Below are 14290 nucleotides of genomic sequence, written 5' to 3' on the forward strand. Positions count from 1 at the left end.
ATCTTTTTGAGCCTGACGAACTAAACCTTACCTTGCAAATAAAACACCTCGTGCGACCTTGCGATCTGCAAAATTAAACAATGTTTACATTGTTACACTCGAACAACAAACAATCATGGATGTTTCCATAAGGTTTTGCACGGGCGAGCATAACCTCACTTCTTTGACATCTATCAGTGGTTTGTTTACATGGACTTGGAACATGGGTTAACAAGTTGAAACTGAATATTGCTGAAGCCCTTAACGGCAAGTTAGAAAAGCACAAAAACTGCCATTCCAAGTAGTTTGGAGGGCGACACTGCTGGATAATACGCTTTTAAAACGTTAAACTCCAATTTATGCATATCGCGTTTGCCTAACAAATAGTAAACAAACCACGAGTGGATGTCAAATGGGTGAATTGCATTCATTCCGGTTCATTCGTGACGTCACCTTGCAAAACCTTATAGTAACTCCGTCAGGGCGAACCACCCCGCTGTCACAAATGTCATTCCCATATACATTTTTCGTGTAGCCAACATCTCATCTAGCCTAGAGTGACTATATACAGAGTGGCGACAAGTCATCCCAAATGTATGCAATGCGGTTTTTCCAAGGTTTTTCTTTCTCTTTCCTGCATACGCGTTGGATAGGTCGTCTGCTCGATTGGAATGACACTGACAGATAATTATCATTCCAATTTTGACATTGTCGCCACTCTGTATACAGTCACTCTAATCTAGCCCACAACAACCTTTGCCTCGGACAAAATGTATTTGTGAGTAGCCCGCTCTAACTTCAGCCTCGGATAAATCTGTATTGGTAAGCTCCCGAACAAAGTTACTTTTTTGCTTTTTGTGTCGGACGTGTAGGAAGCGTAAAAAGATGTTAGCTACTTCTTTACCCTTCAGTTTCATACGCCTGGGGCGAACACGACGCTCCTCCAATGAATGTCAAAAGATTGTGCTCACTTGTGCTCAATATCCGCCATTATCGCTCGTGGAAAGCTAGATAGCACCCTTCGTCAAGTCGACTGTCAAACACCGTTCGTTAAGATAGGGATAGCACCCCGCTGCATTTTTGACTTGGGCCCTTTTTAATTGTTGGTCTTCAAAAGCAAAAATCGCTGAAACACTTACCTCTCTTTTTACCTAACACAAAACCTTGAAAAATATCAACAACGCCATCATTGCGGGCTGTCAAAAAGAATATGACCTGTCTTTTAGCCGACATTTTGTTTCCCATCACAACTTAGTCACATCCTACGACGATTACCTTCGCGAAAAAACTCTCCAGTAATGCTGGCTATTTTCATTCGGAAGTGGAATATTTCCGTTTAAACCTTCTGCGTGGAAATATTCGATTTATTGTGTATGGTAACTCGGTTAAATTACAAAGGTGTGATTGCTGAATCATTTCGTGTGGACGTGTTAGACCAGAAAACATCACAGGCGGATAAATTTCCATTGTCAAGATCTTCGATAGCATTCATTTTTCGTGCTGCGTTGGAAGAAATTTTCAGTAGTGTAAATGAAGACAAGGGTCGCGGCCCTCTAACAAAGCAGATCTTTTGGAAGGCGTTAAAAAGTGAGTTCACGAATCTATCGAGAATTTGTTTTTTTGCGGAATATAACAATTTTTTTTAGATTTTGCTTAGTCTTACTGCAATTCAAAACTGAACAGATAATAGAAGAGTCATCACTTATTCCTTGTCTTTTCTGATTTGGCCTCGCAGCTAGGTATGAGTGTATAATATAATATTAGTAGATGTGGGGTGAAACCCATAGGGTGGATTCACAACACAAATTACTTAAAAGTTTTCATATGACTGCCAGGAATGTAGTAGGTAGGATAAATAACAATATATTTTGTTTGATACAAATTGATAAATAGTAATTGTAAAGTTCTGCTAGCATCCGAAACAATGAACATTAAACGTTCATTATTAATTTTTCTTATTTTTGGATACTAATACTTATCGACCACACTTTTAAACTAGTGGATGTAGTGGATTACGATAGTCGATCAGACGCAGAGAAATGATTAATCCTGCGTATAGTAAATATTTTCAAAACAAGAAACGATCGTGGCCATGGCAAATATTCGGCTCGATACTACATTCTGATCGGGCCCATTCCGATCAGGAATGTGCCGATCGACGTGTGTTATAGCATACGTTGTATTCCGATCGAAACGCAATTTCTGCAATCTCCGATCGGTATGTAGAATAGAGGCGATTGATCGCAATCACAATTTCTGTCACAATAAACGGTTTTATTGTCTGGTATTTAAAGATTCTTTTAAGATCAATTAACATACTGCTATACTGCCGCTGGCAGCATATCTGTTCCATGTTACAAAATACAAAGCACGAAAATGAGTAAATCGCACTTAAAGTAAAAAAAACTGGTTTTTCTAAAATTATTTGTCCCTTTTGGGAAAATATTAAATAACTCAAAGTTTGTATAGTTATATGTTTTCAATTTATATTTTAAGAATACATATAGAAATATGACGTTAGACAACAAATCAGAAATGACAGAATGTAACATGGAACAGTTATGCTTCCACCGACAGTATACCTATATGACGTTTAATGATGAATAATGATTGTTTCGATTATTATTGATTAATGATTTAGCGATCGGAAATAGTTACATTGTTTGAAATATTCGACATTATTAACTCTATTGTGAACAGAGCTGCCACAAATATAGATATTTGTGCATGCATAAATTTGGAACCCTGTCGTTTTTTCCGGAGTTTTTTATTTTCTCGGTCTAATCTTTTAAATAACAAATAGTTTATGGAGTATTTAAAAATTCAGTGACATTAGTAGAGCCAGAAATCAGCAACTAAAATAATTGATGGGTCCCAAATTTATGGATGCACAAATATCTGTATTTGTGGCAGCTCTGACAAATTGTCGACTAACATTTGAAAGGGGCGGATAAGCCAACTGTCAAACAACGAGTGAGAGTTCATTTTCCTATGCTGCTCCAGCAAAAAATAACTCACTCGTTCTGTTTGACAGTTGGCTCATCCGCCCCTTTCAAACGTTGGTCGACAATTGTGAAATCGAGTGAAATGAGTGAAATAGTCGCAATATAAGGTATGTATACCAATAGTGGACCATCTACCTATATTGGACCCTCGGGTACAATTTAAACGTTTGTTAGCTTGTACTTCATACTTCTGAGGATATATATTCCTTCTAACCTACCCCGCTTTCTAAAAATAAAAAAAATAAGAAAACTTATCCAATTTAATTCTACTATGTGTATTTTATTCAATGACAGATACGTATTTCGCCTACGCTTAGTCTTACTGCAATTCAACATAGTAGAATTAAATTGGATAAGTTTTCTTATTTTTTTTTATTTTTAGGTTTCGTATTCTACTAAGCCACTCCAAAAACTTCAGTACCCCGCTTTGCCTATCAGTTCGTTGCCGCAAAATAGTAAGTGGAGGTAGTACTGATTGAAGTATTTCAAAAGTTCTGATTTTTGTTATTTCAACGTGCGTACGTGCGCTACAAATTTTTATTGGAAGAAAATTTAACAGTATATTGTTTTTGATAAATATAATTATTTATTTATCTGCATAAATATAGCTGCCCATTGCTGTGACCGATATGCCGATAATCACTAGGAAAATAATTCTCTTAACCGTCATAGTCGTTATGATTTTCTTAATTTACAGGTTGATTAAATTATAAATCCGAAACATAAATTAGATCGTAAAACAGCTCCACCTAAACAAATCTCTCAAACCTCGTCAGTCCACATGAAACCATTTTGCAGGGATAATGTAAACAGACAATTGTGTTTATTCCCGTTACAAAACAAAAAATTGACTAAAAGGACCGTAGCCTTTGTCTAATCCACAAATAATATATATTTACTAAAACATTTTTTAAACCTAACTTTGACACGTTTAATGTTTTCTAAATAGAAATTACGGATTTGCAATATACAAATTTTGAATTAGCATTAGCATATGTGGCTGCACACATCGTAAGTGGCTATATAATCGCATTATATACCTGGCTACATGCGAACAACCGCAGGGGAAGTGAGTAGGAATGTTAGTGTACCATTTATTTTTGAAAGTGCAGGGAACCCATACTACCTTCATAGATGTTACAGGAAAAGAGTATATCATGTTAGTAGGGAAGGCAAACAATAAGGATCATGAGGAAGATTTATTCAATAATAAACTGTATATGGTATATATGCAACAATAGAACAATCTCACAGCACTCCGTCGCGTCAAATACAATTGCGTCATTTGAATTTCCATCAGTGCATCTAATATCCAATAATTAATTTAATTTTGTCCATATCCATGATATCCATGTGTATTATTTAAACTTGTTACGGCCAAAGTGTTAATCGTACAGTAGGAGGTGCTTGATGAGCTGAACCGAAACAAATAATTAAAATAACATATTAGACTTACTTGCTACCAAGGCCGGGTGGCTCAGCCGTCTGCGCAAAATCTTAGTTTTGAGGTCTGGCATCTGGGAACCACGCAGCATCGCACTAGGGGGTGCGCTTAGCTTAGCTTAGCTACTCAATAGTATGACCGCGTGGAGGCGCTAGGTAGGAGCTTGGGTTGGTCGCTTTCTCGTTTGCCTTTCCCATTTCATACTCATTTGAAATAAACAAATTTTGAATACCCACAAATAATTTTTTTTAATTTGAATGCTTGATAGGTCCAAATAGGTTAGACGTATACTAAAATACTAAGTGGCCTAAGCTAAAACATATTTTCGGGCCAGGCGGATTCAAGCGAGCAGCAAACAATAGCAATGGGTACACGTGATGATGAATATGACTATTTATTCAAAGGTAAGCAATTGATAATAAAAGCTAAGCAACACTATTATAAGCATAATGTGTGTACATATATGTGTGTAGATCCTATCTATCTCCCACTGTCCGGCAGTGATATTATGAAAAAAAAAAAGGAATATGCAGGGCAGTGATGCTTAGTCTCTGCAATCATTTTAGTTTCGGGTTATAGAAGGTGTTAGCTCTGTTGTCAGTCCAAAGACCCATGAAGAATGACTAAGTACTTGCAGCACATCCCGGCATCATATTCCTGTCAGCAAACCGCGCCAGGAAGTAACATTGGAATCATATGGATTTCAATAATTTTTGTAATTAGACATGGGATGAAATATATTAGAGACATATGGGTCATTCCACGTCAAGTGTCCGAGAAAAGTTCAAACGTGTAATCGACCTTCACGGATTTAAACCAAATTTTTCTAGATTGTTCGTTTTCGGTCAGAAAGCAAAAATCCAAGTTTTGGTGCCGATTAAATATTCCCAGGATTAATAGGAGCACCTTAATTTTTAAGGAAAATACCCGATTTATCAAAACCTCTTATTTTCTTTTGCTTATATCTCCAAAAATATTAGGTTTAGAAAGACACTATTTTCACATTCTTTATCGTTATGTGTTCGACAGGGTACCCGGGTACCTTTTCAGATTTCAAAGTACGAAATTTTTAAGTTTTCTTCGGTCCAGGATACTGAAACTCTGTGACATCTTAGAACAAGTTAAATTACAACTTTTTGTTGCGACATTTGCCCCTATTTAGACTATCCTCCCATGGGTAGGTGGTTTGTCAGGCACTTCGGCATCGTCCTAAAGCTTAGTTCCGCATGTAGAATGTAATATAGTTTAAGTTAGATATATGTGTAGTATATAGTATTGCATAATTTACCTTTACGTGTATCATGTGTCTCGTAAAGCGGAATGGAGCGGAATTGAACGGAGCTGATTCTAAATTAAATCCGTTTAGGCCGAAGCACCGGGAGGACTTACTCAGTTCTCTAGATGAAATGCTGGTATGCACAGCAATTTCTCTAGAAAACTGAAACCAAATCCTTTCCACCATTCATGAGAGTTTGACTTACTCATGAAAATTCAAATTTATCGCTAGTTACAACGAACGAGTGATCAAAAATGATGTGATGTCTTTATTTCCGTAATCGAGCCATTTTCTATGAGATTACTATAGAATTTTTGGCTGTTATGAGATTATGGACAGCACAGCACTGAATGCACTGCACTGAACCTAGTAATCATGCTAAAACTATTGGAAAACATGTAGGTACTATGTTAGAGGGTACGATCGTTACACCCGATTTACTGGGGTTAGTATGGTTTAATTACTTCCAAAGTTGGGAGGACAAGGAGGGATAGGTTCAAGGGCTCGAAGCTTCTTATTTTTGTTCTTTTGTTTGCGATGGGCAGGGTCCAATAGATAAGGTGCTGTGTAGCGTACTTCGTGGGTATGGGCCAGTGTTAATGTGTCTTCAGTGCAGTAGGGTGGCATTGGTACGTGGGAATCGTTGGGATGGTTGGTCTGCGAATTGCACAAAAGCGTATTAAATTCTTACGTCAATTTTCTTTAGAAAGCTATAAACCAGAGTCATGTATTGAAGGTTTCTGCTCGCCAGAATGTCACGCACCGGCACGTTTGGTTGTCTTCCTCGGGCCCGAGGGAATCTGTCAGCTGGGACCTAACATCACAAAATTCGGAACACGACCATATAATATGCACGATGTCGTGATAGCCATCGCCACAAACGCAGGGATTACTTTTTGCAACTCCTATTCAGTAGAGATGCGAGTTTAACGTATAGTGATTGGACATGAGCCTGGATATCAAACGAGTGAAGTCTCGACCCATATCCAACCCCTTGAACCACGCTTTCGTCGATACCTTAGGAGTAATGGAATGTAGCCGACGTCCCAGTTCTCCTTTATTCCATGAGGCGCTCGTATCCAGTGATGCTAAAGTTTCGAAAAACTTAGGAATAAAACATTGTATTAATGTAACAAACATGCTTGCAGCATAACATGTGATGTTTTTAGATTCTATCACGCAATTTTTGTTAAAAATATTCTGAAAATAGAAAATAGCATGGAAACCATTTGATTGATATTGTTTGAAGAAGAAAAACGACTGATGATATTCTCTATTACGAAGCACTGCAATGGCTCTATTTAGATCGCAACACTGATTGCAAATGTTTGACTGTTTCCTTGCAGTTGCTGTGCATTTAGTCGTTTCACTGCAACCTGTAATACACTCAAGTGGTTTTTTACGCGACTATTTTTCCGCGAATTTCGGAATTTACGCGGTTTTTTTTACGCAAATTTCGGAATTTACGCAGTTTTTTACGCAAATTTCGAGATTTACGCGGTCTTTTTCGCGATTTTCGGAATTTACGCGGTTTTTTACGTGAATTTCGGAATTTACGCGGTGTTTGACGCGATTTTCGGAATTTACGCGGATGTGCTCAAAACGTCTTTCGCGTAGTGTTGAAATCCACAGTTTTTTTACGCAAAATTTTGGTTTTTTTACGCGAATTTCGGAATTTACACGGTTTGTTTTACGCGATTTTCGGAATTTACGCGGTTTTTTATGCGAATTTCGCGTGTACGTACAATATTCGCCACTACAAACGAGCAGATATGCGTCTCGTGCTGTTCGCAGTTGAAGAGCGACTGACATCGAATGGGCTTGATTCTACTAAGATTCGAACCTACGACCACTCGCTTGTCAAGGGGTAATCTTGCGGCTACGGAGCCTGCCAGTATCATACCATTTCATTTATTCATTAACCTCGGACACCCTCTGCAAACCCGTCGGGACGTAACTAGAGCCGTCTTCGTATCGGATGTTCTGACATCCCGGATTGACTGTTCTTGCATTCTAGAAAGACTCGACATCTTAACTCAGCCTCGCTTCACGTGGAACAATTCCTTCATACATATACCGCACCGCCGAACTAATTACAGTACTTTCTGTACTATAACTATATCTGTACTACTATAAGCAAGTATTCTTATAACCAGTCCCGGCTAAAGGCTTCATGGTCGGTAAAGCAGAGTTCAGCACAGAGTGAGGGTGTGTATGTGTGTATGTATGTGTTCCTTACTACTTATGCATTACCAATCTCGTTCCTAGAACCAGGATGCGGAACAAGCTATAATTTGCCCTTGAACAAGAGGCTTCATTCGTACCTCAAGCAAGTACCACTCTTATAACTTGCCCTGGCAAGAGGCTTTCATTGTTAGTAAATGCAGAATGCAGCAGGAAGGATGTGGAGGGGCCTGAGAATAAACCCATGCTAAAGTCACTTAACATCGGATTCTCGGCCTGATTCTACTAAGATTCGAACCCATGACCACTCGCTTGTCAAGGCAGACTCGATAACCTTGCGGCTACAGGGCCCCCCTAATTCATGGTTCGTTCGCCTCCTCCACGTTCCGTCTTCCATCTGCACTCCGCCGTAGATGGTGCATAACCCTTTCCGTTCGAAAACACTACGGGCGCGTTGGTCCTCCACGAGCATAGTCCGTGCCTCATGGCTGTAAAGGACTACTGGTCTAATCAGCGTCTTGTAGATTGTTAACTTCGTGCGGTGGCGAATTGTGCTCGATCGCAGTGTCCTACGGAGTCCAAAATAGGCACGTTTTCCTGCCATAATGCGTCTTTGTATTTCTCTGCTGGTGTCCTTGTCTGCGGTAACCAGTGAGCCCAGATACACGAATTCTTCTACCACCTCGATTTCATCACCGTCTAAATGAATCCGGGGAATGAGATCAGCATTCACTTCCCTAGAACCTCTTCCTTCCATGTATTTTGTTTTCGATACATTAATGACAAGTCCAATCCGTTTGGCTTAAGCTTTCAGTCCGATGTACGTTTCCGCCATCCTCTCAAAGGTACGTGTAATGATGTCAACGTCGTCAGCGAAACCAAGAAGCTAGACGGACTTTGAATCAGTATCATACCAAACATTTAAATAAGAAGTAATGGCCTATTCGGTACAGCAAGTCATCCAACGACAGAACATTCTTGCAGTTTATCATATTGAATTCGAAAATTGCTTTCCACATCCATTTTTGGCTCTGCCACTCATTCAGCACATAAATTCAGAATAATATTGAATTTCGAGCAAGATCTCTTACTCAGCTAGTAAAATTTAATAATAATATTTGTTGTGTTTTTTCAGTTGTTCTGATTGGTGATTCCGGCGTTGGAAAGAGTAATTTGCTTTCAAGATTTACTAGGAATGAGTTTAATTTGGAGTCGAAATCCACCATTGGCGTTGAATTTGCTACTAGAAGTATAGAGGTGAGTTAAAAAAAAACTATTTTTAGATTTTAATATTCTTTGTTTTCAGGTTGACGGAAAAACAATTAAAGCGCAGATATGGGACACTGCCGGCCAAGAACGCTACCGTGCTATAACGTCGGCCTACTACCGTGGAGCCGTTGGAGCACTACTAGTGTATGATATAGCAAAGCATCTAACCTATGAGAATGTGGAACGATGGCTGCGTGAGCTGCGTGACCACGCTGATCAGAATATTGTGATTATGCTGGTCGGTAACAAAAGCGATCTACGGCATTTGCGTGCCGTTCCCACAGACGAGGCGAAAGGGTTCGCGGAGAGGAATGGCCTCAGCTTCATTGAAACATCGGCACTCGATTCAACAAACGTCGAAACTGCATTCCAGAATATACTCACAGGCAGGTGTTCTTACTGTTTCCGTAAAGCAGATAGAAACATAGTACATATTTATATTTGGGTGCTCAGGGTGTCTACTATTCTAGAAAATCCTGTAAAACTTAGAAACTCCGTAAATCGAAACTAAAAACTCTTACTCGTTTTATTTAAATTGGCCCTTAAAAATATTGGTCAAGTTTTCCTTATAGCTACAACACAGCTATAATACTACTACAGCAATGGAAAGCGGTTTAAATGGATGTACTGTTTTTATATGAATGCTAAAATTTTGCAATTTTAAGTTTTGGGTGATTTTTTTCATTCTACTTTTGCAAAAAAAAATAAGACTATTACAAATATTTTATAAACTTTTTGTCCTTCCGATGTTGAGCCACTGGAGCGGGGTAAAAAAACAAGCAGGAAAAAAATTAAGTGTTTTATGCAAATTTATTCTTGCTTTTCGTTTATATGTCATTCTTTTTCATGCCAAAATCTATCAAGAGTGACAAAATCGAAAGAAAAAATGTTTTCCACTTTTCCGTCATCATTGTTTGAACCTCCATCCCTGTTTCGTGCAAGAAGCGGTAACACTCCGTTCACTAATTTTTCAAGTTCTTTAGGCTCTAAAATCCGCAGACAATTGATTTCATAAATATTTTTTTACTCAACCGGCATATTTTTTTGTCTAACGATTTTTAAAGCCAGTTTCCAAGGAGGGAGAAGGTTGGTGATAAAAACTTTGATAATAATTTGCATTGGCCTAAGTATCTAGTATGTCATCTAAGTTGGTAGCTTTCATTGTTCAAACGAGCTTAGTGCCCAATTTACAGAACTTCAAGTATGCAATCGAGGAGCAAGCAGAATTTGTTGATTCCATCCGTCTCAATAGTTTTATAGTTGTCGGACAAGGCTCCACGGGTGACTGCTTTCGAAAAATTAATCCTAGAAATTCTTACGTAGTTCAGCGTTGGTACTTGTCTCGCCTCTACAAACTGTTTACATAATCTGTGTACAATTTGATTATGTATTATGTACAAAATGATTATCTCCGATCCCGTGTTGTAGGATACTATTTGTGATAACCTGTTCCGGTAGATTTACTATTTAGTATGTTATTATGGCATAGTGTCTGTGAGTTAAGCAGATGCTGTTGTGATTTTCAGTTTCCGAACTGTTTTATGTGGTATGACCTGATATGCCCATAATCTAATAAACTACGTTCATCAGATTCGCCAGTTACGTTTAACATTTAACTCTTTACATCCATGTAGATAAATAATATTAATCTATTAGTGATCTATTTACTTTTCTTTCCACACAGAAATCTATCGAATTGTATCACAAAAACAAATACGAGACCCACCAGATGGCAGCGTAATTAGACCAAATCTGGAAAACATCGACGTGAAGCCGACTAGTCCCGCGACTGATTCGGTACGAAAACAATGTTGCCAGTGACCGCCACAAGCAGATTCAACACGAACTGTAAGTTCTGCTATAGATACAACTGCAAAAAGAGAAACTAGAACTGCTATTACAACTTCATCTACTAAAACCAATACTATTGCTACTATTATTATTACTGTTGCAACAAACATCAATAATAATGATAAGATATGTCTTAATGGTAATAATAGTTTCAGTGATATGCTTTTGATTTGAAATACAAAATAGAACAAATAAATAATGAAAATGAAATGTTAAGCACCTTTACCCCCAAAAAAAGTAGTCAAATTGGGAATAAGATAAATACCAGCTAATCGAATAAAGCAAACTACTATTATTCCTCCTTAAAATTTCGAAAACTACCTTTTCAGCGGTTCTAGATGTCAATCTTTTGGACGAATAAAAAAACTTGTTATTTTTGTAACATGGAGTGCTATATTCCTTTTGCAGGGTTTTGATTATTAACTTCATTATTGTATACTGTGTATCGTATTTCGATCGGGTTAGTCCCCCATTAGATTTTGCTGGCCAATTAAAAAGTACCAAGTTTTCGAGTTTCAATGAATTCTAAATAATTAGGAATCAATTTTTTTAATCCTACAAATAGCAGTTACTATCAGTTTATTTCTTTTTTAGTAAATTTTTGTTCTTTCGCATTAAGATACTAAAATTTACCTTTTTGGAATGATCAGACCCTGTAATCATTCGGTTGGAAACACTATACTTTATTTTAAAGAATGATACCGCGTGTCTTTTCCCAAATCGAATTAACCTTTAAACTATAACAAATCACTAACGTGGTTTTCATTTCGATAGACTGTAAAAAATGATGTTACTGCACAGAAACCAGCTTAAGTACACCAATATGTAACATTGACACGTACTAACATCCATTCAAAACTATATCCGCAGGCTACAAACTCCTCGGGATTATGTTTGTTACGATAAAGTCCGATTAGTTTGAAACATGAACTTAGTTATTTGTAACAACTTGCAATGCACTGTACTGTAACATTTCAGTGGAATAAGCAAACAAACAAGTCAGCTGGTAGAAAATTTCGTCTTAGGGGCAAAAACAGCTTAAAGGCAAGAAACAAAACAAGTTATGAAACAAATGATGTTATGTTGAAGATCAATACTAGATTAAGAACACGCAAAATAAGTAAGTGATATGCTGAGCTGAAAAAAGAGTATCATTATTTTATCATAATTTGCGATTATTAAAATAATGAAAACAAAAATATTTTGAAATCCTGCAAATGGGTATGATCTAGGATTTTTGCGTCTTATTTCTGGTTCACTTTCGTCAATTTAATTGTTTTGAAAAGTTTTAATACAATAAAGGAGTACATTGGATGCATTACCGCTTGCCGTTAATGTTAAGTAAGTCGTTTTCCATTTACAAAGTTCGTGTTTGCATCTTTTTTTACTTGGCTTGTGCTATATGGCCGGTGGAATGGCATAACTGGCCCATGTTATAGTTTATCATTTTCGATATTTTGTTGTCTAACGTTTTAATTTGGTATGTATTTTTAAAATATGAATTGAAAACATTCTGTTTAACTAGAAAAACTCGAAAAAAAATTTGGAGACAATTTTTCCTATTGAAAAAATGGACAGTTATTTGTCTCACTGCAAACGTTATTTCATATAAAATGTTTTCAAGTTGTATACAAAATTGATGAAAGTTTTCCAACAGTTTTCAAAGATGGACAAATAATAACATCCAAACTAAATAATTTTAGAAAAATCAGTTTTTCAACTCTGAGCGCGATTTTCTCATTTTCATGTTTTTAAATGGGACAGATATGCTTCCAGCGGCAGTATAACTATTACCATGAAATAGGAAATAGCGAAGCAACTCGTTCTCTATAATTCGATTTTAAGGTATGTACACAACTTAATGTATATTGCTTTTTACGCAAGAAAATATCAAACTTCTTGTTTCATTTGCATGCGCTAGTTTTGGCAAACTTTGGTATATCAATTAAAATTAAGTGCTTATAATTATAGATAGTAGAGCAATCATAGATAAGCGGAGGCGCCTTCTCGCAGAACTAGTAACAATGGCCTTTCAGCAACGCTGCAAAATTCTCAAGAGACGCATGAGACATAACTATGTTATGCTTGTTTTAACAGTTCGTTTGGATACAACGGAATCATCTTTGTTTGTCTATGTAATACTCTACTACCTATACCTACGATTAGTTACACAATAGTGGTTTTTATTGTGCTGATAGTTTGCACTTTGATTTCATTCAGAATCAAAGATTGCTTTTCATCCTTTTTATACAAAAATTGACAACAGTTCTTCTGCTAACCCGTAAATAAATGTGCTTGGAAGACATTTTTTTTTAATTTGGATCGAGGGATTCTAGAATAGATAACAAAACAGGTAATTCTAGACATTACTAAACGTTCAAAATTCTTTTCGTAAAGTAAAGTTTGAAATTAACAATATGTCCTGACAAATCATCTCTAAAATTGATGCAGAAGCAATCATTTTTTTTAAATTGACGAAAGCCTGCAACCAGGTTATGTTGAACTATAATTGATTTAAAGTTTACTATGAAAACTATTACACTCTATTAAACAATATAGGTACTATATTATATTACAAACAATAATTGGGAATTCTTTATACATATATCACGTCCTTAACCCCTCTAAGGTCTACATCATTTTTAGCACCGCAAAATTTACTAAAATGGCCGTAACTTTTTTATCTTTCAATATTTTTTCACCAAATTTTGGAATTTTGCCGAAAATATTTTCTATTTTCATAATTCATTCATTGGGGGACCGAGATATGGCTTTTTTAGATAAAGTTGCCAAATATCTAAAATTCGTTTGAAATCTGTTGATTTTTGCAAACATATCATCGACTGTGGACATATCAGTTATTTTGCCGCAGTTAGGAGCCATGTTGCGCGCCATCCGGATCCGGGGGGACACTATAAATCTGGAACCGGTTCCCGTAACGGGACATTTCAGCATCAGCAAAGCATGTTGTGTCGCATATCAAAAAACATCAGCATTCGACAAAATAGCGATTGGTGATCATCTCATGTCTCTCAGAGGCCATATGGCCGATTCCAGGTCCCGGACAAGTTCCTCCGAAATCCGTTCCGTGCTTGAATCACAAAAGAAACTCTCCCCGGACCCGGAACCGGTCATACGGCCTCTGAGAGACATGAGATGATCACCAATCGCTATTTTGTCGAATGCTGATGTTTTTCGATATGCGACACAACATGCTTTGCTGATGCTGAAATGTCCCGTTACGGGAACCGGTTCCAGATTTATAGTGTCCCCCCGGATCCG

General features: G+C 37.2%; 1 protein-coding gene across 2 annotated transcripts; it reads left to right on the top strand.

Moving 5' to 3' along the window:
* Nucleotides 1-1218: 1218 nt before the first annotated feature.
* Nucleotides 1219-13584, top strand: LOC128734272 (ras-related protein Rab-11B). Of its 2 annotated transcripts, XM_053828373.1 has the most exons (6): nucleotides 1219-1566; nucleotides 1626-1718; nucleotides 4697-4832; nucleotides 9024-9145; nucleotides 9195-9543; nucleotides 10842-13584. In XM_053828373.1, exons 3-6 carry the CDS (start codon nucleotides 4793-4795, stop codon nucleotides 10976-10978), a joined length of 648 nt encoding a protein of 215 aa, XP_053684348.1. In that variant the 5' UTR covers nucleotides 1219-1566; nucleotides 1626-1718; nucleotides 4697-4792; the 3' UTR covers nucleotides 10979-13584. The 2 variants fall into 2 exon arrangements, with proteins under 2 accessions (XP_053684348.1, XP_053684337.1); XM_053828362.1 differs by lacking the exon at nucleotides 1626-1718.
* Nucleotides 13585-14290: the final 706 nt, after the last annotated feature.

The sequence above is a fragment of the Sabethes cyaneus genome, chromosome 1, assembly GCF_943734655.1.
Source record: "Sabethes cyaneus chromosome 1, idSabCyanKW18_F2, whole genome shotgun sequence".
Taxonomy (NCBI): Eukaryota; Metazoa; Arthropoda; class Insecta; order Diptera; family Culicidae; genus Sabethes; species Sabethes cyaneus.